At 52.6% G+C, this 27,121-nt stretch overlaps 1 protein-coding gene across 1 annotated transcript; it reads right to left on the reverse strand.

The window, feature by feature from the left end:
- Positions 1 to 14,609: 14,609 nt before the first annotated feature.
- On the reverse strand, positions 14,610 to 26,740 carry Rab5 (RAS oncogene family member Rab5). Its single transcript, XM_037238964.1, has 6 exons — positions 26,594 to 26,740; positions 22,437 to 22,632; positions 21,387 to 21,538; positions 19,069 to 19,285; positions 18,116 to 18,278; positions 14,610 to 15,261 (listed from the first exon to the last, which is right to left on the reverse strand). The coding sequence occupies exons 2-5, from the start codon at positions 22,600 to 22,602 to the stop codon at positions 18,163 to 18,165; spliced, it is 651 nt and encodes a 216-aa protein (XP_037094859.1). The 5' UTR covers positions 22,603 to 22,632; positions 26,594 to 26,740; the 3' UTR covers positions 14,610 to 15,261; positions 18,116 to 18,162.
- Positions 26,741 to 27,121: the final 381 nt, after the last annotated feature.

Raw genomic sequence — 27,121 nt, forward strand, 5'->3', positions numbered from 1 at the left:
TATTCGTCCAGCAGCAGCCAGTAAGTGTATTTGCCACGCAATCAAGACTGCAATGGCCTTCGAGGGGCCATTTAGTCGTAAAACATGATCAGAACATTGGCAATCATCAGCGATCTTATATTCATCCAATCATGACTCTAGAGAAGATGCCCTTTGAGAACGGGAGCGGGGATCCTGTCAGCACCGCCCCAGAGTGATCCTTCACCGCCGCTATGACACCCGTGTGGGTCGCCCCTCTGGGGCGACGTCACGGGACAGATCGGGACAAGGAGTGGCTCCAGGAGGACGGGGTGACACAGCACACGGCACGGGCTCCATTGACTTTATTGTAGCATTATTTCCCCCGAAGGCACGTAAGCTTAAGACTGCCGTGTCATGACTTCTCCTTGCCTGACCTGTCGCTCCTGAACTTTACGCTGTGGAATGACCTCAAGGAACACGTCCACATGGACAAGCCCACAAACGTTCAATAACTCAAGGCCGTCTTCAGACTTAAGGTAGGACGCATCGCTGTCGACACGATCGATCGCACAATCGGCCGCCTGAAACAGATCCAGCTGTTGCGCACCCTGGACCGCCAGTTGTCCATCTCGACAGGTGCGGAATCTCCAAAGACTACAACTGCCGCTGATCATGTGTTCCCTTTCAATTGACAGTTGAATGCCACTACAGTCACGACTGTGAGTCACGTACACGTTCCACTGCTGAGCAAATCATCGGCCAGCTCGTACCTGGGCCACCCTGTACTTTAAAAAACTGCCGCATATGGTAGCCGATAGTTTGTGTCCCTATCCACCTGAGTTCTCGTGAAAAACCTGTCGATATTAGTAGTGCTTTGTTTATGCCCTTTGCGCAGCGACAGTTTTCAGAGATATGCATTTTTGGTCCAGTATTTCCTATTCTTACAGATTGAGAACTCAGAGAATCATTGAGGAAGCTAAAGCAAGCCCCCCCCCCCCCCCCAAGTCAACGGGGCCAAGGCCCTTCTGAAATTGTATAAAGTGACGGGCAAGCCCCTGTTTTGCGCGCATTTGTATTAATGCTAACAAAATTATATGGGTAAATATTGGCTTATTATGATTCTACTTACTTTTCTCATCATTATTTAAGAAACGTAGCGTACAATCGTAAATTTTGATTTATCTTGCGGCAGTTGATCCCTAAAGTTTGCAACGCCTAACTGCACATTCTGACCTCAATGTTTTTTTCCAGGATGCGATTCAGGTGCACGGCACAAGTTTGGGGACAGGAGCCACCAAAACTGCAATAACTAGACAACGCATTTCGTCGGCCATATTGTGCCACTTTCACTTAATGGCACAAATGCCACTAAAATGTCATAAAATGCCATGCCACATGGCACTTCCCTTCATTAGAACACGCCTGCGAGCATTATACTGATGAAGCCACACGGTCAGCTAAATGCATACGGCCTCGCCCGTCGCTCGTGAGCAGCACGAGCGACGCGTTGTGGCTCACGAGCCGTCGACTCGTCTGTTATAAAACAGATCATGTGCTACTGGCATCCCAATAAACATTTGTGGAACATCCGCCGTCCGTGGAAAATCACCGCATCTACTACGTACTAAACGGGCTGCGCCGTGTTTGGTTGGCCTCAGAATGCCTGATCTTGTCATCTGATCCTGATCCTGATCCTGATCCTGATCCTGATCCTGATCCTGATCCTGATCTTGTGGCATGGTAGTGAAGGCATGTAGTGTTCACACATTGCATATCGCATGATCTTGTGGCATGGTGAGGAAGGCATGTAGTGTCCACACATTGCATATCGCATGGCCGACAGTTCAGCTCCTGCCCGCTCCCACCCCAGCATGCCCTGTCAGCGTGCCAGGGGCGTCAGGGGCCAGTTGGAAGGGGGGGGGGGGGCTGGTGGCAAAGAGGCCAGCAAGTTCGCGGAAGGCATGGCTTTGAGCCGTTGTCCAGAAGGGTTTAGCGCACGCTTCAAGCGAAACCTCGGCGGGCAGGCGTCCAAAGTCGTGCCGCGTCGCCGTCTGCGACCACCCTCGAGACCTCCCAGAAGAGGGAGGGGACAGGGAGGGGGGGGGGGGGGGGCGCAGCGGGTGGCTCCCGTGGCCCCTCTTCAGAAGCAATCCGCCGATCTGCTCCACTTCATCGGAATGCACTGCTGGGCTATAGCTCTAAGCGTATGCAATTTTCGAGATCTAGCTCGTCCAGTTCATTTGAGTTGCTTGATTCTTGAACGAGAACGGTGACGCAGGCCGGCGTCGAACGCTCAGTTCCTCAGAGATTGCGGTAATCGGTCTTATGAGAACCTATTGCGGCTCTAATTAAAATCATGCCGTTACTTCTTCGGCATAATAGTGTCACAAAAACCCGTCACACAAACCCCGGAAAGAGTCCAAATCGATTCTGGAATCGGTGGTTTGCGTTTTCAGAGTGGAATCGATTTTGGTGACATTTCATTGCGATTTGCCGTCAGAGCCGAATCAGTCGAGTCATCTGCTTTGATAAATACGTGGTATTCTCTTGTAAAACTATATCTAGAAAAGCATATGTATAGCTTGATAGTGCCGTAAAGCGATTTTGTTTTTTGCTAACAGAATCCAAATAAAAACGCATCGTGATCAAAACACTACGCTATTGATCACAACAACGGCGCACGCACTGCGACCAGAATAGATGACTGTGCGTGCACCAAATGGATCACAGGCATAAACAGCCGTATAATCACCTCTCGTTTGGGCTCTTTTGGTACCCATGGGCCTCAAAAAGCAAAATAACTCCTAAGCTATTATCGCCGGAACCAGCGTCATCGTAGTCAATGCGGGCAGTGAGCGACGTGCCTGTAAATCGGAACTGGAGTGAACGCAAAACCGGGCTGTGCAGCTCGGGGCCAGAATCAAAGCAAATACCCTGTGCTGTGAGTGAGAACCGGAATCGATTTCACTACAGTGAAGCCAAGCACAAGTGTGCTGCCAAGGCCTGTGCCGATAGCCATTAAGTGGAAACAATAATCCATTCAGTGGGTATATAGAGGAATCTAATTCAGGTACGAGTGCTAGGCTTTGCATCCGAGGCATACCCGAATACATTGTATGATCATGCACATTTCACATATGGTCACTGACAAATATATTGCGAACAAGCTAAGTGCAAATTTGGAGAAAATGATAATTGACGAAAGGCTGTCGATAAGTATTTTTTATAAGTGCGTAAAGGAGTTCTGTCTCAAAAGGTCTTCGTTATTACCAGCTCTTCCGCACTCTACTTGAGGAAGCCCAGAGGTTTCACGAGCGTGACACTTTAGCAGGAATAAGATAAAAGAGTGTTGAACGGAGATGGAGACTGGTGGGGAGATGGAGACGGGTTGAGGCTGAAGGCACGATGCAAACTTTGTCGCATGCTTATGTTTGTGAACTGATGAATACTCTCATGTATACCTTTAGTGTGTGTGTGTGCTTGTGCGTTTATAACAATTTGGAAGGCCTGCAAATGGCGCACCTGAGACCATTCAAAGTTGTTGGCATTATCAAAACGAAGCACAGTGTTATTGCTGCATGGAACAAGATATTGTTTTTCTTTGGAACATAGCAATGATCAGATGGCTGTCAAGAATGGCCTGTTGCGAATAAACCTTATGACCCCGTACAGTTGCTACAGGCAACACCATGTGCGTTTTTCCTGCGTGAGGTGCGGGACAACAAAGATCCAGAACTTGATCATTCCGCGAGGAGGTAAGAGAAACAGCTCACATCGTTCTGTTCACCTGTCCCTAATTAGCCTAATTTTTGAGCTGGGTGTGATATGACTTTGTTCCACTTCTTACTTTCAGCGACACATCTAGAATCTTTCTTAAGTGATGGAGGGGGGGGGGGGGGGCGCAGGCCTCTGGGTGCATTTGGGCCGTGGGGACCCACGTCATCAGCTAACAGACATCGCATACCTTGTGGGAGACAGAGAGGGGGGGGGGGGGGTAACGACGACGCTGCAAGTTTAAATATTAGCGATCCAGACACCTGCGTTTTCCACGACAACCAACGTTAGAGGCGCCGATGATGAGGACTAGTAGGTTAAGTTCGACCAGAGCATAAGCTTGTGGTCGGGTTGTCCTGAGGCTACCATTGTCCTCGCAGAGGTTTGTATGTCATGAAGCGCAATATGATAGCGTGCTTGGTAGAATACTCCTCTCAACAAATGTTCCCTAGCGTAGCTTAAGATGCTGGAGTTGTGCAGTTGAGCACAAGAACCATGGCGCAAAAATTACCATGTACGATCTGAACCGCACTGCATGTATACCCACCCCTCTCTTAGGTTGACGGACAGAAAGGCCGAGTTTGTGACCCCGTGCGCTGATGAGATCCAGGCCACACCGTGATCGCCCCACATGGGTGCGCCTCTGTTAGTCCCAACTCAATAGCGTCAGCGCAACATCCATTTGCTTCGGAGGCCAAAAAATGATGCGAAAAGAAAGTGAAAAACCTATCAAATTAAAATAGGGTTTCATCTGACCAGACAGTCCAGATCTGGAAAGGTTCAAAAGCTAAACATCTCGCCGTGAGCAGGTCGCTTCAGAACATACCTGCAACGACATTGGCTCACTTGCAATGATTCATGGTGTTGGCAACTACAACAAAAATCTGGTAAAACACTCAATACTTTGAATGTGCGTCGGCCACAGTAAGCCGTACTGCATGCTTGTGCTTTCCTGAGACCCTATGTAGTAATACTGGTGTTTTCGGGCCAAGCTAGAGGGCATTAAGTGTTCTGTATTTTAGATCAGTTTCGGAAAACGAGCCACTGTCCGATTACTGGCGCACATATGCACCAAGCCGCCAGACCCACATCAAAGCATACTCATTTGCGTTAGTAAAAACAAATATTATGGGAATGGGGCAAATTATGACTTAAAGGGGCACCGGCAATAACACTGCGCAGCATTTCTTAAAGCATCTACCCGACTTTTCGTGAACGACTTACCCTTTTACCCGTTCCCGTATCCGTAATCGCCCCCAAATTTGTATTGCATCCAACTCGTTATCCATTTCATGTGGGTACCCATAGGTTTCCATATGCCGTGAAGACCTCTAGAGTGGAGGAAAATCTGTCACAAAAACGGGGTGCCCCACGATTGAGCCGAACTGCATCACTGTTGGCGCATGCCGAGGTTCGTTAACAGTAGGAATGTCATAGGTACATCTATCGCATGCTTGCATGTTATAAGCACACTAACTTCCGGTATGTAACTACTCATTTCATATTCGCTCGAGCTTGAGAGCATGTTTCATTTATTTCAGTGAAAAGCAGTCTTTTGCCCACCAAAACTGCGATTGTTCCACTACACAATGCTTAGAACCCTGCTGTACCAACCTGGTCCCAATCCGTCATATTTGTTTTTATTTCCTGGTCCAGTCAGGTCTTAACCACTGCTATTGGCTGATTGCGCTATCCGGTCTGATTCTAACCCATGGCTACAGCCGTGGCCGGCTGATTTTCCACTCCGTCGGAAGTCGTACGTCCCACAGCGGCGGAGGATGGAGGCGGCGTGCAAAGTAAAGCAGCGTGCGAAGCATAAGAGGCAACGGCATGTGCTGATTCATCATGTTTAGCGGCTGCGTTCGGCCAGTTCAGCGCTTCAGAAAATAAATAAATATGTGAGCTTTATTTATGACGTTCGGTAGCAAGTGATTGATAAGGCAAACATGAGCCCGAATGACTGGGTCCTCGACTGAGTACCATTTTCATTTTCACATTATTTTCATCATGGGCAAATGTAGGCACGATCACACAAATCGCTTCGTAACGCATGGTAACGACGAATGCTGTGTTCAGAACGCTTTGCAGTTTGAGCCTCTGCCGGGTCGATGTAGCAAAAGCTAGATGGTGGTAAACTTGTTCACGGTCTTATGAGTGATAACTATGTGCGCACAAGTTACAATTATATCGTCTTGTTCAAGGTATTATAAATGATAACTGCATGCGTCTAGCCTCAGATCCGACAATATTTGAGTAACTACGGGGTTAACACACACCTTCTAAATTACCAGTGGCAATTACAGCTGGGTTTTCGGTTTGCGACATGGACACGAAGCGTATGTGTGTGCGTGGGTGCTAATCAGCACCGTGTTTCGGTGATTATGAGACCAAAAGTGCAGGTTGTTAATATCCGTTGAAAAATGAACATTTCCACCGCTTTTAGGCCAGAAACATAAGACTTCACCATCGCTCTTTTGACGCGTCTTAGAAAGTGCAAAGAACTGTCTAAGGCCTTATATGCGAGTGCATCGCAGAAGCGAAGTTTAAAGGCAGAGTTGGGATGGGGTTGAGTAGTGAAAATGACCTTCCCTACGCCCGAAGCATGCCACCAAACAGACTTTACCTCGATTAGGCCCAGGCAAATATTTGTTTATCTTCTTTTCGGACTCGCACTAGATTAAGCTGTCAAATTCGTATTTAGTTCGGGGCCTAGAGCATCGACTCATTTTCGATTCCAGGCATGAATTGGCATTGGTGCTGAATGCCCAGGATGCAATAATGGCACTGGAGATCAGCCAGCCAACGGTGTTTCAAAGGCAGAATTGCGCCACAAAATATACAGGATCCTTTCCTAGAAAATATTTTAGGAAGATTTTCACTGAATTAGATATTTGGAAAGCTGCAAAATGAGGCACATTTCAGATGCCCTCCCTTACCACACTTCTTGTTTGCAAATTAGTTGAGCATGGACCTGACCAAACCTGGCACTTTCGGTCGAGAAAATCGATGCATTTTATGGTTTAGGCGGCTTACGTTTTCTGTGGTTGCAACTGAAACACTAAAAACATTAATCTGTTTGGTTGAGTAGGCATGATATTAGTCAAACGCTCTCAGTACCACGCTCGTGACGTCACAGCGTGCCGCTTGTCCGTGTCGTAAATAAATGTGGTAAATATATCGTAAACAATCTAAGTAACAACTGCCAAGTATATCAATGTCGTAAATGTAACGTCTTCTTGAAATATAACTTCCCCAGCCCTCCTCAACTGTCCTGACAACCGGGTGCGACGCTGTATCCTACATGAGAGCGCAACAAGGGCGCCACAGATGGCAGCCATGGCTCCATAGCCCCTGCGCGTCCTGCCGCAGCAGACCACGCAGCGAAGGGCGTTGTCGGCAGCCGGGGACCACGTGACCGACGCTGAGAACAGCATCAGCTGAGTGACGTCGCCGGGCGGGACGTGTGAAGCCGCGCCGCGTCAGGGTGTGCCGCCCGCGCCGCGTTTGAGTCTGTCAAGGCGCGCGGTCACGCGATTGTGTTTATAGTCATGTCGAGGTCGGAGGAATGTTCTGAGTTTCCTTGACGTTGTACTGCGTCTGACGAGCAGCTAGGGTCAGGGAATGGAAGTCGGCTTGAGGTGTTCACGAGTCTCGTAAAAGTAAATAAATGAGCACATCGTGATCACAGCACCACGGATAGATAATTGTGATAGAAATTGGTTCGTGGAAACTGGTCACATACACGAGCCATCATCATTCTCCAATGAAACCCAGACTAAAATTGTTTACTACCTCAGTGGCAGATGGTGCAGCTTTTGCGGCCCCTGTCATGAATGTCCCAGGTAAAAAGGCTGCCACAAAGCACTGAGGTCTGGAATTTGCCAGGCCAAAACCCAAGCGGAGCAATGACGCCAATTTCGGTGCCTTGCCACACATACTCAAATACCGCAACTACCTGCAGTCCTTTGTAAACCTGTGTAAGGTCCCCAGACCGGAAGATCAGTCTTTTCTCAGTGATAACACACAGGAAATGCGGCTTTTCTATGCCTGCAGTTCAATTACCTTCTCTAACCTTTCAGTCATAATAGCACCATTGTCGAGAAATCCGGAAATGATCTCGTCCACACGCCTCGACGCACGCACGCACGAACGCACGCCCCCCCCCCCCCCCCCCCTCCTACAAAACATACCAACTACCGTCGGTCCAAAGTAACTGAAATTAGCGAACATTGTATATATGTATACATAGCGCTGCTAGTGCTAGCATGTAACAGAAATAGTGCGCTACGCATAAGATCGCATCACATCTCCCTGATGCAAACCGGTCTATTTTGTGAGCTCTAAGTCCTTCGGAAGAACCGTGTTTGGATACAATGCGTACACACTCCGGCATATTCTCCTTACTCATTCAGCACGCCCCATCCCCAATTCATGTTGTCACGAGTTTGCTGTCTGAGGTGCACTAAGCCCGCAGAAGCAGTCAGGTCAGCGCGGACCCGCTGCAGCACCAGCCGACGGACGTGTTGCCTCCAAGCATGGCTGCAGTTATGGCAGTGGGGAACGGCCGAAGGCGAGGTGCAATAGTTGCAGCACGTCAGTTCCTCGGGCTTCCATGAAGCGTAAAAGCCACGTTTTAGCATCACGCTTATCATGTTCCTTGAGAGCATGGAATAAGAACCGGCAATAGCCGCTTTTGTTTGGGCCCATGAATTACGTAGGCCGGATGGGTTCATGGATTTGGTGACCCCATGTTCTTTAAGGCTATGGCATTCATGCATTGCAATCTTTAATCTGGGCCCTTGGTTGGTATGCGGAAGTCGTAAGAACGTTGCGCTAACTGCTGGTGTACCAGTGTTACACTGCTCCTGCCGTATTGCTGCCGTGCAAAGGTTAGTTGTGTTTGCCGTTGCTCGAGGGAGAGCTTCTCATATTCCGCGTTGGATAGGATTGGAATGCAACTGCTTGGAAGCACGTTTTCCCTTTGTTCTAACAATAACAACGTCGAGTGTCATCTTGCCGGGCCATCTTGCCACGCCGCCCTTCTGGAAACGGACCTACAGCCATCCACGGTGGGCGCCTCCCACGAAGCCCGCCCGCCGTCTCGCGGCACGCCTCCCGCATGCTCGGCCCCCTGCACGGCGCTGCTGGCGCGCCGACGACGCCCAGCCCCGGGGCCACAAACGCACCGTATTGATTTGGACGCCGGGGATCCCAGCGCAGCGGGACGTGACGGCGCCAGCCAGGTCGAGTGGAGCCTGCGACAACAAAGAGGGAACGCCTCGGGCAGGAGCGGGCTGCAACAGCTCACCGGGACGGTTAAGACAATCAAATAAGACGTGCTGTGGACTGCACAGCACAAATGAAAAGGAACGTGTCAACGAGCATACCAAGCTCCTGCGGTTCAAAATCACGCTTCCATTCGCAGATAGGAAATAAGGGGGCCAGTTGATAAACACAAGCCTCTTCGAACAGCCCGTGGATCCAGCTTAATCCCCGACTCTTGGGCTGGCGGAGCCGCCTCGTTTCACCGGAAAGTGGGCCGGACCACGCCCTGAGGCCGGCCCGTTTGCTTTGACATCCCGTCTGATGTGCGGCAGTTCGACGAACGGCGCAGCTTCTGTTGAATGGGCCGCTCTGCCAGCGTTGACCGGGTCGCAGTTCCGGGTACGCCCGTCTGTGGCCTTGACCCGCGGCGCAGCCGGGGGCATCGATTCCGCCTGGGGTGCGCGTGCCGCGCAGCTCCCGGAACTTTCGTCAGAGGACGGCGGGGCAGTTATATAAGCCGTTACTCGCAGTGGCGCAGGCAGGGGGGGGGGGGGGTACAGAGCACGTACCTCCCCCTCCTTAGGTACCGAGGAGCCGGAGGGTACTCGGGACCCACAACTAAGGGCCCGAAGGGCCGGCCGGAAGTGGCATTCAGGGGCTCTGACCTGCAGGATCGGGCACTCCAGTGCCAGCAAGAGCGCCCTGTGCGCTGATCAGTGGCCTCCTGAGTCGATAAGAGCATATATTTCGATCAGACACGGTTACTAACGTACAATGCCAGTCGGCTCCGTGTAGGCCTGGCCCTGAGGGTCCACTTCCCAAAAAGGAAAAAAGCCGAAATCCACGATTTACATTGGTCGGAAGCGCAGTGTTTGCCAGGGCCCCGCAGCATCTAACATGGGGCTCTGTGTCAGCAACGGGTCCCGAGTCGGCCAGATGCAATGTTCCATGGGGCCCGAAAGGCCGGGAGGGCTCACCAGGATCAACTATCAAGGGCTCAAGTTGAGAGCCTAATGACACAGAGGGCTGTTCGGAGTCTCGTGCGGAGGCTCCGACTGCAGCCTAGTCTGCTATGCCTAGGAAAGACATAACTGTTAACACACATTTACTCTAGACAGCACCGTTTCTCTTTCTAGTAAATATACCACTCAATGCGTCGTTGTTGGACTGCGTCATCGTACCTTGCACAACAATGATTGACGACTAATTGATGGTCGTTACATTGTCAATCGTGCTCACGAACGCCAGATATGAACGAGTCGACAGCTGTATTTGTATTGGTTTTGATCGCCGCATGATCTATGAAATGGCAACATTTGAATGACATTATTGTGGCGTCATAGGTGCCTGGGTTATCTTGAAATAGTACGCCTGAAAAAGTCTGCATGTCTTCGCGGACGTGAAGCTCAAACTACACGGGTTTGGGTGTTAAAAAGGACATGGCTATAATCTGCACTGGATAATCTTCTAGAGAGCACTTTCAGTTTAAAACCCCATACAACTGTGGAACATTCCCCTTAATATCTCTGTAAAACGCAGATCAAAACTATTGCAAAGCTTCCGGATGTTGTCGGCTTAAGAACATTCCATCGGACCATTGCAAAATGAAATGCATCGGTGGTTTACTTCATGTAATCGTCTAACGCATAATTTCTTGGGTTTATTGACTGCAACATTCCTGACAGAAATGATCCCACGGTAGCTTCTGGCTTTTCCTTCAGCTATAAAAGGTAACGATGAAAACATGACAAAGAAAGCATTCCATGATCAACATATGGACCGTATCCGGCGATTACATTTTCTTTTTTTAGGGGGACTTCCACTCTCGGGAGCCCCTGCATCTGTCCTGTGCCCCCTTGCCAAGTCCCTGGCTGCGCCCCTGGTTACTCGCGTATAGGCCTTTCGCATGACGGCTCTGTTAGCATCCTGCCTAATGATTGTACACAATATTTTATTTTCTATCGGGGATGTAGAGCACCGGACCACAGGAAACCATGGGCTCCGGTGCACTTGAGGTCCACCAGGCTGCCACAGCTCACCAGTTACAGCAAACTTGTTGCAATTTCCATGAGGGCCATTTGCGGACATCAAGATCGGAGAAAATGTGATGAGCACTGCCTCCACAAACATACACATGAGCTAGGGGGGGGGGGACTCGGTACGAGTTCTACGCTGCGTCCACCGGTACGGGCATGCTTCCAGTGCGAGCACGTGTTCAGATACCGCGACCAAAACATTGTTCGTACCAGACTCCCAGGCGCGCCCAAGGGACTGTGCCATTGCCCCTAACCCATTGTAAACGAGGAGTAAGTGTTATGCCACGCCCGACCATCACCTGATCGAAAGGACAACAAAAAAGCAAATACAAAGGAATCGAAGCCGGCCGGGGTATGTGGGGGAGGGACCCCCCCCCTCGCCTGAACCGACGCTCAGAGCCGGCAGCCGTCAGAGGGAAGGGAGGCCCCTCGCCTGAACCGACGCTCAGAGCCGGCAGCCGTCAGGGGAGGGGGCGGCCACCCGTGTGAACCAATACTCAGAGGGAGAGGAGGCCCCTCATCAGAGCCGACGCTCATCTCTCGGCGCCGGCGACGCGAGTCGTAGCCGCCGGCTATTTATGACCAGCTGCGAAGTTGCACCCGCAAGTCGGAGTGTTTTCACAGGGCTGTCGGGGGCCCTGTTGATGTTTCAGGCGGCGTTGTCTGCGGGCCAAGCCGTGAGTGGCGGATCTGGGGAAAAGCTGTTCAGGGTTCTTACAAAGCAGCTTGGCCGGATGGCCATCGTAAGAAATCGGGATAGCTACTGAACTTCTGCTCAGGCAGAACAAGCCTGAGTCACAAGAGTGCCCCATGCCGATGCCAATGGCGAATCTACGTTATGATCTGTTACTAGATGTGATACTGGACAACGCAGTCTCGACAAGTGCAATGTATGTTACACATAGCAGTCATAGAAGCGTTAAAGTGCGATGAATGCGATCAAACCATTGTGATATCCATCGGTCACCTCAGTCGTCCAATCCGTATTGGCCGCTCCGGGAAAGACGCTTCACGATAACGACAGTGCTGCCCTCTTTAACAGCCAGACGCTGCGCCGAGAGGCGTGACCTTCATGTCATAGAAAGTCAGACGAGAGGCAGGGCGGCGCCGCCAGTCTGAATCCAAACAAATTCCGGCTCGCTGTTGTTTGGTCCTCCATGCCGGAGATGCTCAAAAAGCACCCGGGGAGCATATGCAAACAAAAGCCCAGCTGAAAGAATCAACCGCAGTAGCTGCCACAACGTCAAAGTAAATTTGTATGCCAATGAGCATTCTTCATGTATGCATAAATTCTAGCGTTGCAGGCTTTCTCAGCCTGCTGCAATTTTCTGTGGGGTGAATATTTCCCAAAAGCCTAATCGAAGAAGGCCAGCTGGGCGGTGTCGTCCAATAGGATCTGTGTTGCAGCCTCGGCTTGGCTTTTCCCAGTGTTTCTATGACAAGGACCGGAGGAGTCACCAGGGCAAGACAGCTGGTCGATCCTCGTGGCAAGGGGATATTGTATTCCTTACACGAGAGGGACTATCGGATCTGGAAATTTAATGACTTAAAACAGTAGGTCACAGGGGCATAGGAACAAGAGGGGCAGATGGGGGCGAGCCCCCGATTTTCTGAAAACTTGGCACCGAACAGTGAACGCCGTTTGAGTGTTAACAGAAAATAAATGACCATAGAGGCTGGGCCCCTGCCCCAAGCTTGGGATAAATTTAATTGCCCTCGCTGGGCGGGTCATCGCTGGCTCCAGCTCAACCGCAACGCTCCCGGAAAGGTGAGAAGCTGCCGTGCTCCGCCACACCAACGCCGACGCTGTGTTACTCTGTCTCCGACGCTGGACTGCTCGCTTGACCGAACGGCGCGTCATCGAGCCAGGAACTCGCCAAAGCGGGAGCTGACCGACTCAACTCGAACAGCCGCGGCACCAGACAACGGATATCACGTCATTGCAGCTGTTACCTCGGTGAGGACGAAGGGAAACGGTGAGATTATTCAGTTGTGCTTCCATAATGGACAGTGGTTCCAGATGCCCAAATGCGTCTATGATCCGCATCCTGAGGTACAAGGTCACTCAGGACCCCGGCACCTTCCATCGGACTAAGTCAGGGTCTCGTGTCGACCAAGCGCAACGAGCACTGCTTTCAGAACTGCCCCTCCATAGCGAATGTCGAAAATGCGATGGAACGTATGCGCAGCGACGTGAACGTTTCACATTCAGTGTTCCAAGACATCTCGGTCTCACAGCTCGAGCTGTTCGTGGTCGTAAAGGTTGGGACGCCTCAACCATTTCCCGATAGTTAACACTGGGTGGAGCACGTGGCACGTCATTCCTGTCACTGAAAGATGCTCATTCCAGCACCTCTGCCTTTCCAACTTCTCTCGTCATTCTCCACTCGTACCAATGATTGTTTTGATCTCATTGCTCTCCCCAAAGCACATCATACCGTCTCAAAGTCAGCCCACCCGCATCACCGACTCCCTCTGAAGCACATCACATCATCTCAAGGTCAACCCACTCACATCACCGACTCTCTCTGAAGCACATCACACCGTCTCAAGGTCAACCCATTCACATCACCGACTCTCTCGCTGAAGCACATCACGTCGTCTCAAGGTCAGATCACTCACATCACAGACTCTCTGAAGCACATCACACCGTCTCAAGGTCAGCCCACCCACATCACCGACTCTATCTGAAGCACATCACACCGTCTCAAGGTCAGCCCGCTCACATCACCGACTCTCTCGCTGAAGCACATCACACCGTCTCAAGGTCAGCCCGCTCACATCACCCACTCTCTCGCTGAAGCACATCACACCGTCCCAAGGTCAGCCCGCTCACATCACCCACTCTCTCTGAAGCACATCACACCGTCTCAGTCGATCCACTGCCAGCTGACGTCAGCTTGAGGCAGTTATATCTTCTCTTGATTGTGAGGGAGTGGATGAGCAACCAATGACCCGCGACGAGTCATCAGCTTACCTCATAGGTAAAAATATAGCATATTTACGCCAAAGATTCAGGTAACATAACTCGGCAACTCAACTCCCCGCCTGAACAAGATCAACTTCCTCCTCAGGTGGCCACTATACACGCCCCTTATTTTGCTTTTGGCACAATCTACGTTCCCTTCGCGTGATAGCGGTAGTCCGCACGAGATTCGCCCAACCACATGAGACTGCTCAAAAATCGGGGCGCATGTTATATAAATCACGTTTTTCTCGCGAGCCACCAAGCTTCCGACGATTAAAACATCGTGCTTCGCTGGCGTTCATCGTAATAGAGCTTGGTGCATCCGTTACGGAGACCGCTCACAGTCCGGCGTGCCATCAGGCGCCATTGTAGAGCTTCTACAGATTGGTCAGACGCTAATATGTCGAAGGGTTGAAAGAATTAAAACAAGGGAGTACCAGGTTTCAAACGTAAACATCTGCTGTAAACATACGGGCGACAAATACAAGTTTGAAGAGGATTGCTGGACTGCGCAACTTTGTCCTTTCTTGTTTTAGGCGCCCGTAAAGGACGACTACCACGCTGTATTTTTCCATCATATCTGTCCCCAAACCCCAAACACGCCGAATGAATAATATGTATATTTTGTTGCTATGTACATTACAATAGAGTAGCAGCGCGATAGCGAGTGCTGTTTACAGGAGGGCGGTAGACGACGGTGGCGCCCCTGGCGGCCGGAGGCGGGTCCGCGCCGCCAGGCAGACACAGCTCGCAGTGTCTCAGGCGGCGCGGCGCCCCGGGGCAGAAGCGATGCGCGACCCGCCGGGCCGTGTGACGTCACAGCAGGAGCGCCAATCACGGGCGGCCGGCAAACATGATCGAAGCGGACGCCAGCCCCAGCGCCGTAAAATACAAATACAATCAGATACCATTTTTACATTCAACTTAACAAAACTGATAGATGCTTAACAAAATAAAACACGAGCCTAGCACACGAGAGGCCGACCGCCGCGGCACGGCCGTCACCCCGCCCGGCCGCCCATAAAATCGACCGGGGCACCGGCCTCCCCGCCCCTCATACAAAATTACACACGTATCACATGCAAAGACGCTGATGGTTCCGCTAGGTGTTGTGTTTTTGCCAGTCCGTGATTGGTCAGCCGCGCGGAGTCCTGACCTGACCTGACCTGACCCGGCTGCCGGGTCACAGGAATGTCGCTCCGTCGAGCGGACGGCAGCCCGGTGTCGCGCGAGCAGGGCTTGCTTCAGGTAAGAGACCTGCGGCACACGCGGTGGTCATCACTTGCGGACTGGGGGTGCGCCGGCGCCTCGCAGCAGAGATCGGCGACACACAGCGGGCCGCTCGCCAACACGGTACGGCACAGCACGGCACGAGGGTGCGCCGGCGCCTCGCAGCAGAGATCGGCGACACACAGCGGGCCGCTCGCCAACACAGAACGGCACGGCACGGCACGGCACGAGGATGCGCCGGCGCCTCGCAGCAGAGATCGGCGACACGCAGCGGGCCGCTCGCCAACACGGCACGGCACGGCACGGCACGGCACGAGGATGCGCCGGCGCCTCGCAGCAGAGATCGGCGACACACAGCGGGCCGCTCGCCAACACGGTACGGCACAGCACGGCACGAGGGTGCGCCGGGGCCTCGCAGCAGAGATCGGCGACACACAGCGGGCCGCTCGCCAACACAGAACGGCACGGCACGGCACGGCACGAGGATGCGCCGGCGCCTCGCAGCAGAGATCGGCGACACGCAGCGGGCCGCTCGCCAACACGGCACGGCACGGCACGGCACGAGGATGCGCCGGCGCCTCGCGGCAGGGATCGGCGACACGTAGCGGGCCGCTCGCCAACACGGCACGGCACGGCACGGCACGAGGGTGCGCCGGCGCCTCGCGGCAGGGATCGGCGACACACGCAGGGACGCTCGCCGACACGGCACGGCACAGCACGAGGGTGCGCCGGCGCCTCGCGGCAGGGATCGGCGACACGCAGCGGGCCGCTCGCCAACACGGCATGGCACGGCACGGCACGGCACGGCACGGCACGGCACGGCACGGCACGGCACGGCACGGCACGGCACGGGCAGCGTCAGACGCGCCATCCGCGGCATACCTACCGAGCGGGCGGCCTCACAGATCCAGCACGAAGCGGGGATCAACACGCGGGAAATAGGCGAGACAAGCGTGCGTTGTGAGCATCATCGCGTGCCAACCAGCAGTTTTGGTAGGTCAAGGACAGGAGCTTCGTGCCACGGAACATCAACAAGCGGACGTCGGCAAAACTCCGCGGAATGGAGAACACGGTTTGAAGGCGATCTTACAGCGTTACCTTTTAGCCATACCAAGGTCCCCGTACATCATGCTTGGTAAAAGCGGTTTTTACTTAGTTTGACTGCCCAAGTGATGGTGCATGTCATGGTTTACTCGTTCGTGCAGTTCAACATTTTTAAACGAAATTATTTGGAAAAAATCCGGAAAAACGCATGACACAAATTCCAGCCTGCCAAAGTCTTTTTTCACTTACAGCGTTGCGTACACGGGGTGCTACAACATCAGCGGCTAACGCCACAGTCGAACGACAGTTATGATGTTCCCGGCCTTTCAAAAGATTCGCAAGCGTCTAAACAAGAAGCACAATATGTGCAGTGGAGTGGACGGGACACGCGGCTATCTTCCCTTCATCACACCCTACCGCAGTATGCCGATGCGCACAACCTCCTGCGCAATGCACGCGCATGAACTCAAACAACAATCCGTGGTACGGAAATCACGGACAAGGCGAGAGCAAGCAACTGCGGCGTGGGAGAATCGCGGACGAATGCAGCGACAGTCCACCAGGCCGGCCCGCCTCCCCAGCCACACCATCCTTGTGACCACCGCTCACGTACCGGCCTGGACAGTCCTTGATCTAAAGGGGGAGACAAGCGCTCACTACCCCACACATCGATCAGAGACCTGACTCTGACCCGACGGGGGCGTGCCAACCCACTCAGCATTTCACACGTCGGCGGGTAACCCGACCCTGGACTAACAAGGAGCACACACGCACCGGCCACCCTCACACCCGGAGGGCCCGACGCCGACCTACATGGGGCACACCCAGTCACCCCCACACTAGATAGCAGGCCGACCCTGCGCACGACAGCGGCCACGTGTCCCACACCGCCCGCGGCGGCACGGTAGCAGCCGACTCTGGCGCTGACAGGCGGCGGACCGTCGCTGCGGGCCGCGGGCCACGTGTGACCACAGCTGGCCGGCCGCCCCAGCGCGCCGTCGCCGCCGCCGCCAGCTCGGTCGATAGTCAAATGTGCGTGGTCGATGGTGGCGTCGTGGTTACGGGCCGGACCGCAGGGCGGCCGCGGCCGGGCCGGTCTCGGCCTCGGCACACTACCGCCTCGGCCGCGGCACCACATACACTGGGCCGCGTCCCAGCCGACGCCGGCTGGCTGGGCGGGGAGATGTCCCCGGCCGTGCGCGCCCGACCACGGTGCGTCGGTAGTCGCGCACTTCAAGATGATACCACGTAACTCTCATGCACCCTACAGTTCTTCCGTCCCGCCGGAAGTGAAGGATCGCCAACCAGTACAACCACGTACCCTACAGGTGCTACAACGATCTGCGATGATCAGTTTATTCGCTTCCTTATGGTTCGCTCCTCTATTTACATGCATGTCGCAATATGTCTTGTTGCTACTTAACAAACGGCGGATTGAACGAGAAATGGGACAAAAACTCGCTGTGAGCAGGCCCACATATCTGGCGAGTCAGGAAGGCGGGGGTAAGAGGGGCGGCACCCACTCGTTACAAGATGAAAAGCACTGCCCGAAGGACGCGGGAAGATGAGGTGGGCAGCCGTAACGGCGGACTTTCCAACATGGAGGAGGGTGGAGCGACGCGACGTTTGGCTCATTTTCTGCCATGCAATATAACGAAGTTAATGTTAAATCTGTTTCATTCCGGGAGGCACCCCTCCTCCCTCACCCGACCACTTCCGCCGTCTCTTGCCGCTGAGGACAGTCTCCCACACCGCCAGTGAACAGCCTTCACGGTCACCAGCACATTCAGCCGCCGGACGCGTGTCGGGACGGCGACGCGGCACGCCCACCACTCACTATGAACAGTATTGCCGGGCGGCCGCCGGCCGAGCCGGGCCGGGCCATCACTTGTTGCAGCAGCCGCCGGAGCCGCGCGGGTCCGAGTCGCCGTCACTCAGGGTGCGGCCGCCTCCGGCGCCGGACGCCGCGCCGCCCGGCTCGCTCTTCGGCAGCTTCTTGGCTGCGGAGAGACGGGAGCTCAGCGGGAGCTCCATGCCCGCCTGGGCACGAGCAGCGGGGGTAGCGGGAGGAACGGCGGCGGGGTTGGCGGGAGGAACGGCGGCGGGGTGGCGGGAGGAACGGCGGCGGGGTGGCGGGAGGAACGACAGGGGGCGGGTGTGGCGGGAGGAACGGCGGCGGGGTGGCGGGAGGAACGGCGACGGGGTGGCGGGAGGAACGAAAGGGGGTGGGTGTGGCGGGAGGAACGGCAGCGGGGGTGGCGGAAGGAACAGCGGCAGGGATGGCAGGAGAAACGGCGGCGGGGGTGACGGGAGGAACGCGGCGGGTGTGGTGGCAGAAACGGCAGCGGGGGTGGCGGGAGGAACAGCGGCGGGGGTGGCCACAGGGGCGGAGCGGCCATGCTCGGTGCTTACTGCGAGAACTAGAATAAACCGATTATGTCGCAGGGATGATGCAACTCGACGTCACGACATTCGGTGTCCATCCGCGGGTCGCCAGGACGTGCGGCGGAAAGAGCCGCGGAGACGGGCGACCGTCACGGCTGTAATGTACGCCACCTAATCTATGCAGAACCACAGCCTGGTCAATGGTCACATTGTAAAATGTGACGAACACATTACAAACCTAGCCAGCTAAACGACTCCACAACAAGCATGCATGCGAAGCGACAGAGCGCTGAATAAATCGGCGACGATAAACCCGCCCTTCTCGTCCAGACCCGCCGCTGCCCCAAGACAGGCCCACCGCGTCAGCCTTTCTTGGGCCAGCCCCCGCCCGGAGAGCGTTCTTACCGATGGCCAGGAAGATCTCGTTGACATTCATGGCCGTCTTGGCGGACGTCTCCATGAAGAGCAGGCCGTTGTCTTCGGCGTAAGTCTGCGCCTCCTCGTACTCCACCATGCGCTTGTTGGCCAGGTCGGCCTTGTTGCCGGCCAGCGCGATCACAATGTTGGGCGACGCCTGGCGCTGCAGCTCCTTGACCCACGTCTTAGCGCGCGCAAATGTGTCCTGCCGGCGGCGCCCACCAGATCAGCGGACGGTACATGGCCGAATTCAACTGTGACAGGCTAGCCCACGCGCGTCTGGCTTCACAGTGTGACATGCGCCACCGGTGGGGGCACCAGTGTCGCACGGTGGAACGTAGGCGCCCAGGGTTTCCCACACGTCACAAGGCAGACAACACGGGGCGCAGATGAACACACGCGTGCGCGACGGCGCTAGCACGCCGGCGTCGTCGCGTGGCGTCACAGCGACGCCACAAACACCACAGATAGGTGGGGGCTCAAGTTCAGTGCAGAGATAGATGCAAACAGGCGTCTGGGAGTCGCTAACGCAACACAGTGTTGACCAAACAGCCTCTCGCCCCATCCCTCCAACGATGTGTTAGTTCAGAAAAGGTATAAGGCGCCCCTGGCGTTCTATGAGGCACCACTAGCCCTCCGACTGCAGGAGTATTAAACGCCATTTTCCGCCTCACAACACGACCATTTCGGGCCGGTGGGCGACGCACACCTAATGCCATTACCCCCCGACAAGTCGCCGAAAGGGAAGCCCGGGCACCGCGCCGCTCACAACCCGTGACGTCATCCGAGGACACAGGGGCGGAGGATTCGCCCTTTCCCCGCGTGCACGCAGTGCGATGCCATCACGGACTGCACGGACCAACACGTGTCATTCCTTTCGCTCCCACGTGACTAACCGACGCCGACCGGCGCGATATATGTTGTGTGGCGACCGCGCAGAAGTGGTCATGGCAGCCAGTGCTGCGATGGCGACAGGCGGGACGATAATGTGGTACGGCTCCACGGTGGCGATAACAAGATGACTGTTTTTTCACCGGCCAATGCAACACCCCGGGCGATAAGTGTTGTCAACCCTGACGAAAATCGGGACCGGCGGAGGTTTCCTGCGGCGGCAAGAATTTGCCAGCGCTACGCGCTTCTCATATCATATGATAATGCAATTATGTCCGTAGGATGCACCCTGTCTGCACTGGTTGCACTAAACAACGCGCGATTTTTGTTGGAGCCAGCCACAACACACGCCATGCGCGCACATGGCATCTGATTAAGTTCAGCGTCGCACTTCTACATGCCGCACAAACACACCCACGCGGCTCTATCCGCAGCTGAGGATGATTTTTTGAGAGCGCCCTCCGTCAATAGCAAGAGGGCTCCGCTCCTCCGAGCTGTAGCCACTCGTACGGCGGCGGCGCGCTATCTGAGCACTATCAGCCTCGGGCGCTCGTGCGGCGCCGCCGGCAGCTTGCACCTCCAAACGTGACAGTGCCACTGTGATGTTATGGGTACCGTGCCCGGCGCCGCGTCCAAGCTGACGGCCGGGACCGAGCGGCCCGCCACAGACTGAGCCAGATCAGACTGGCAGATGCGGACGGCCGGGACCGGACGGCCTATCAGACTGACCGACAGTCAACTGGGTTTCGAACGCCGATCAGGAAAACCAACCAAGATTGGAGTGTGACATGTTACGAACCTTCCTTTCCGCCAAGGAGAGCCCCTTTCACGGGGTGCGATTTTTAACGTGCACACACTCAACCCACTCAATTTTGAATGGACGCATAATGACCTTACCAGTCGATGCGCTTTACCCACATCGCTGGCGATCAATGCCCAACCAAAAAGTCGGTTTGAACGCAAATGGTCTGTTACAAACAGTTGAGGAAACACCGCTCCCGGAGGTAAAAATGCAAAATGCAACGCTGAAACAATTCGACACAAGTAGCGTGAAATACGGACTGAAATCACCACACCATTCGTTGTCCAATGGCCACATGACACCCAACACCGGTGCAGCTTACAAGAGCCCAGGGCAGCCCCCCCCCCCCCCCCTCCCTCCAGCGCCGTCCTGCGCACGACCTGGGCCGCATTCCCCATTTCCCCATTAACAACAGCTGTCCCCCAGCTGCAACCTATGACATCAGGTTGGTGCGTCAAAACAGTTCCTTCGGCTTGGAGAACAGCAGCTTGTGTATGACGCAGGCACTTACGACGCCTTAGGTAGCAACTCAGGTCAGTGCTTTTCCAGTGGAGAGCGCGGCCCCGACCTTCCGCCATTTGTTCCGACCTCTGACCCTGTGCCTCCCGCTCACCTGACTCTGTATGTCGTACACGACGATGGCGGCTTGGGCGCCGCGGTAATACATAGGCGCCAGGCTGTGGTACCGCTCCTGACCAGCCGTATCCCAGATTTCGAACTTGACCGTCGTCTCATCCAGACACACCGTCTGCGTCAGGAACGCCGCTGCCGGCGCGCCGCGTGCATGCGGTCAGAGAGGGGGTCCGGGCGAAGGGGGAGGACGTCCGGCCAGTCACCGCCAGCAGTGTTATGATGGCCCTCCCCGGCACGGCACCCGGCCGGCGGAAGCAGCCCGGTCTGTCAGTGGCGTGGTATTCCCGTCCGTATGAGCAATATTACTTTTCTCTCTAGCACATCTTGAGGGGACCGGGGCACGAGAAGTGCTTGTGTTTACTTGCTCCAGAACGAGAAGGACAAGCAAATCAAAAAAAACTTTCGACAAACAACGCTGAGCAATCGACACACTGTTGCGTTACGCCTCGCATTCGGCCGTAGCGCCGTGGGCTAAAATACGCCAGAAAACACGGCTGAATAATTGACTGCCAACGGAAACACGCTAAGGCCAAGATTTGGAGATTTGTACGACACACAAAGACCGCTAACATGCAAGCAAATACACGATCAATTGGAGTGAAATACCAAAACCTCAAACCCATCTGTCCCAAACACGATTTTTGATCGGTCGATGCCAAAACTAGGGGTTTCTTACAAATGACAGGACACATCTTCACCTGAGCTAGTGGCCAAATCCTCTGCACTGCCACATAGTTGAAAGAACTCCAAGGTTCAGTTCATTGCCTCCAGGCAGACTCAAACGCAGTTGGTACACCAACAGGGTCCTGACATTAGAGGATACAACTCATGGAGCGATGAGGATGCTTCAATAGCCTTCTCTACCCAGAGAAAGTAAAGAAAGGTGCCGCGTCGTATAACGTGACCTTCCAATGGCGACCGGGGATAGCCATCTAGGCAGCTGACACGCCACAGTGATAACCGCCGTCCCCACCGCCCGCGGCTGCAGGGCTCCCCCAGATCACGCCGCCGGCAGCCGGCCGTCACGTACCGCCAATGGTGCTCTCCTGGAACTCGTGGAACTGGCCCTTGACGAAGCGCAGCACCAGGCTGGACTTGCCGACGGCAGACTCGCCGAGCAGCACCAGCTTGAACTGGCAGATCTTGCCCTGCTGGCCGCCGTTGGGCCGCTGAGCCCCGCCGGACCTGTTGGCCATCGCTCACCGCCGCGCCGGGTCCGCTGCCGACTGTGCGGACAAGGGGCACTAGTGTGACGCCTCTGTCCGCTCAGCCGACCGATACGCCAGAACACGTGGCGTGAAATGACCGCGAGCGGGTTGGTCCGCCTGCCGGCGGCTACACTGAAAAACTTGCTGCCGGCCAGTGCTGAGGTCGAGCAGCACCGCGCCTGCCGTAGGCGGCGGCGTGAGCACACTAACTGTCGTTGTCTCACAGAATAAGTCTGCGGTTCTCGTCAGGACTACCACAGCCACATTCAGTTTCAAAGAACACAGCAGAACTGGCCTCTCATCTGCACAAATCAATGTCAAATTTACAGCAATGAAATAAACGCAGACAGGCTGACAGCCCCATGTGCCTCCACCCAAAACTAGCAAGCCAAACAGCAGGTAAACCAAACTCCAGCGCCGCACGTACACGGCAAAATCGTCGAGTGCTTCGTCACTTGTGTGAGTTACCCGTTATCACATCACAGAACGGCCAACAGCGGCCAGTTATCCGAGCATTCGGTCACTTGGGTGACACGGATGTCCACGCTTTTCATGCCATTCTGCAGCTCGAAGTTCAATGCCTTTTGCTCCCCTCCTAGCTCAAAATCAGCCAATCAGCATTGACCCGACGGCGGTCAACCCAGCATCTGGGCGCATCAGGCTTGGCAAGTGGGCCGGCCAAGTCCGATGCCACGACTGGTGGCCAAAGGGCAACAGCTGGCAGTGAACCCAGCATCTGGGTGCATGGGGCTTGGCAAGTGGGCTGGCCAGGTCAGATGCCAGGGCTGGTGGCCAAACAGCAACAATCAAACAGTCACCAAAACGTGCACACGAGTGTCGCTGGGAGCCGGACATCTGTTAGCATGAACTTACACTTACACCCTGCATTCCCTGCTGGATGAATTTTGGACTGCTAGTGGTGGACAGAATGCAGTGGAAGCAAACTCATATCTGTTGGGGCTTAAGCAAATAACCTACGATGAGGAACCACAACATCAAAAGACAGTTTGGAGCCATTTAAATGAGCCATATTGTAATTTGGATGCAGCCCTACCATAAGGAACCACAACATCAAAAGACAGTTTGGAGCCATTGAAGTGAGCCATATTGTAATTTGAATGTGCCTTTCCATAAGGAACCACAACATCAAAAGACAGTTTGGAGCCATTTGGATGAGCCACATTGTAGTCTGAACACAGCACTTGACCCTCACATTTACAGTGCCACAAAGACTATGACTAGTTTTTGACCAGTGTTAACACAGGCACATGTGCATGTTGTCTTTTTGTCAGGATTTGTCATGACAAGCCTTTTTTGGCATTGCTTATGGTGTGGACATACCCATTGAACTTTTGAATAAGACAGTACCCATAATCTAATACCTTGTAAAATAGCCAGGAGAATGGATATACAGATGCATATATCTCTGGCATGTTAGATACATGTAATCCATCTGTCTCTGCATTCTCCTGGTGGTTTGATGTGAAATAAGGCTAGTAGTGCTGTCTCATCTATACATATGATGTTCCTCACAAGTGCACTTCAAGGAGTGCTCCACATTCACGTCAGGCTTTCAATTGAAATAGCCACGTTGAAGAGTCCACAAAAAGGGGAAGGTATATTGTGGAAAGTATTTCAAAGTCACCCTGGCATTCATGTCATAATAATCCCATTCCAATCCAGCCAAACCATAAACCATGCAACAATCAAGGTCAAGAAAAGTACAATTGTTGAGGGGTTAATTCTGGCATTCATGAGTGCAATTTCCAGATATAATGGCTGACCAATGGTGCTCAATCAATGTTGTGCAAGGCACAATGACATGATCAAACCATGACACATTCAGAAGCATATTTACTAAACAGAGAATTGTGCTGTCTATGGCACTCTTTTCCACTTAAAAAGTACACTTATAGTTATAAGTGAGCCTGATTTATCATACCTGATGGTTTGCTTAAACATCTGCAAATGTGAAACATTCCATTGAGACAACTTTTCCAATGGACTTGATGGGAGACCTATATGACTTGATTTTGAACACTGGTGGAATGTTTGATAGGAAGCACCTATTTCTGCCAATTCCATTCAGACAAAAGGATAATTTGTACACAAAGTCAGCTTAACCTATACTTGGAACTGAACCCTAGTCTTCATACTGACATGGCATAATTCACATCCACACTTTTTCAAAGACCATAATTTCATGCACACCACATGTCTGACTTTCATAACAAAGATTCAGTCAGTTGTGATTCATCAAAAATTATGTGACTTCCAAATATCCTGTCCAAGGACAGACAGACCCTAATACACCATCACATTACTTGCTCAAGAGCATCATTTTAGGCTGACACATAATAGATGTCAATGTTCATTAAAAAATCAATTTGGGCACATTCTAAAGGCAGTTTTTAAATTACATTTACATGACATAATGCAGTTGTTCAGGCTGCGCTAACTGATATGAATAACAATACAGTAGATGACAATAACATAGCAGCTGAGACATGTCATAGCAAGCAACTAGAACATGTCCATCTAGCAAACTGACATAATGTGTGCACCCTATAGAGTATGTTCTTTTATCCACATAGCCAGCATGTACAGTATGCATATGCACTTAACACTTTTGTTTTGTTAGCCTCAGCACACAAATCCATGTCAAGTAGCATTCTATGCCTTGCTTTTTCTTGAAGTGCCTGCAGTGCTTTCTTGACAATTATTCCAGTGCTATATTACTGTGTAACATGAGGAATTAAACATGGTTGGATTGTTTGATATATAACATACATAGTTAAGGTGGACTGAGTCTTTCTATACAAGTGCATCAAATCCTGAGTTTGAGCCCAGCTACCTAAAAGGTGCTTTGGTGCCCCCAGCTGCCATTCACAAGAGATTGCAATGCTGTTAACCACGGCAGCTGAATGTGTCATGAAATAACCAAAACACTTCTAGATAAGTGATTTAACAAGCTAAAACTAATGATAGCATGATTTGATAAAAAACTGATATGATCAAGTTCAACATTTCAAAACAATAATCTTTGATTGACATCCACTTTTCAGCCTGCATGTTTTGACAGATGCTGCTGAAGGTCAATTTCCAAAATATTTGTCATCAACAATGTATTCCCATCAACCAACACTACCCAAAATTGTATACTTAAAGTAGCCATATCAATTTTGACCAAGCACGTCACACACCAACCCACTTCACAAAACTTATAGCAATGATGCACAAGAGAAAAATGTGTCACTGCAGTATGCCCCGATTTTACACAAACAAGTTATGAATTTGAGGATGGCAAATAAGGTCAGCATATAACCAAAACCTGTTGCAGGCAAGTCATGATGAAATACATGTCAAGCCACACATTTTCTAGAAACAGGGACACTGCTGCATAAAACAAGTATGTTTGCTGTAGTTCTTAGTACTGGAATTGGTGCAGTTGCCACCAGTACCACTGCATAGAAAGCCAATTTTAAGGGCAGTAATGATGATGGGAGAGTAAGTTCAGGCAAAATGTTCTGACAAATTCACATGCAAACAATTTAAACATTCAGCACATTTTAAGATTGCCTGAGTTACATGCACATTAATGTAGGGTTTGGAACATCAAAATGCCACATGGACATGTAGAGTACTAAACAGATTATTCTGAAGACTGAGATGTAGGTATCTTGCGCACTGTTTAGAATTACAACATTGGACCTATGACAGAGCAACAGGAATGACCCAAACCGCCTGAACATGGACAACCCCTCATAAAACGTTTCCTTACCAACAGACATCACCAATTTCAATGGCACATAATAACCCTAAAGTTGTTAAAAGGTGTTACTTATCGTATTACAAGCTGAACTACGCTTGAACTACGTAATGATTCAACAGAAACAAATACGCGACAAACGTTGCGCGCCTACGCAAGGGGAATTGTTTGCCCAACGCATAACACGCGAAGAAAGGCATGATCACTTACCAAGAAGAAACAGACGCACCACCAGTTATCAGTGGAGAGGAACGGTGTAGCTCGCAAACAATGCAGTCACAAGAAGGCCCCGATCACACGAAATCCTCTCCTCGTCTCGCGTGACGCGTCCGCCTCCCTACTCCTTCACAAACTCAGCTGCGGAGTAGAGGTGCGGAAATGTGGATTAATGCTCTCTGGAAGCCCCACCGTAAATGTGCTCTGTCCATCAAGAACGGTGATTTTTTATGGAAACACACAAAGGAAAAGTTGAGAAGTGCAACAAATGAACTATAACGCAAAACAAGTACAGTGGAGCACGAAAACAGCAGGAAGGGGAATACGAAAGTGACGCTTATTGTCATCTCTAATACTGGTTGAGCATTTACGACGCTTACTTTCGCCAAAAATAAAAGTAAACGCTATTTTGAAACAAATTCTCATGGAACAGTTCGGTATATATTCATCAGTAGATCAATCCATGTCGCTGTAGGACCTTAAAACAGTATTTTAGGTATTAAGGCGTAATCCTTTGTTGCT

Source organism: Pollicipes pollicipes, unplaced genomic scaffold (assembly GCF_011947565.3).
Source record: "Pollicipes pollicipes isolate AB1234 unplaced genomic scaffold, Ppol_2.1 Scaffold_3087;HRSCAF=3621_pilon_pilon_pilon, whole genome shotgun sequence".
NCBI lineage: Eukaryota > Metazoa > Arthropoda > Thecostraca > Pollicipedomorpha > Pollicipedidae > Pollicipes > Pollicipes pollicipes.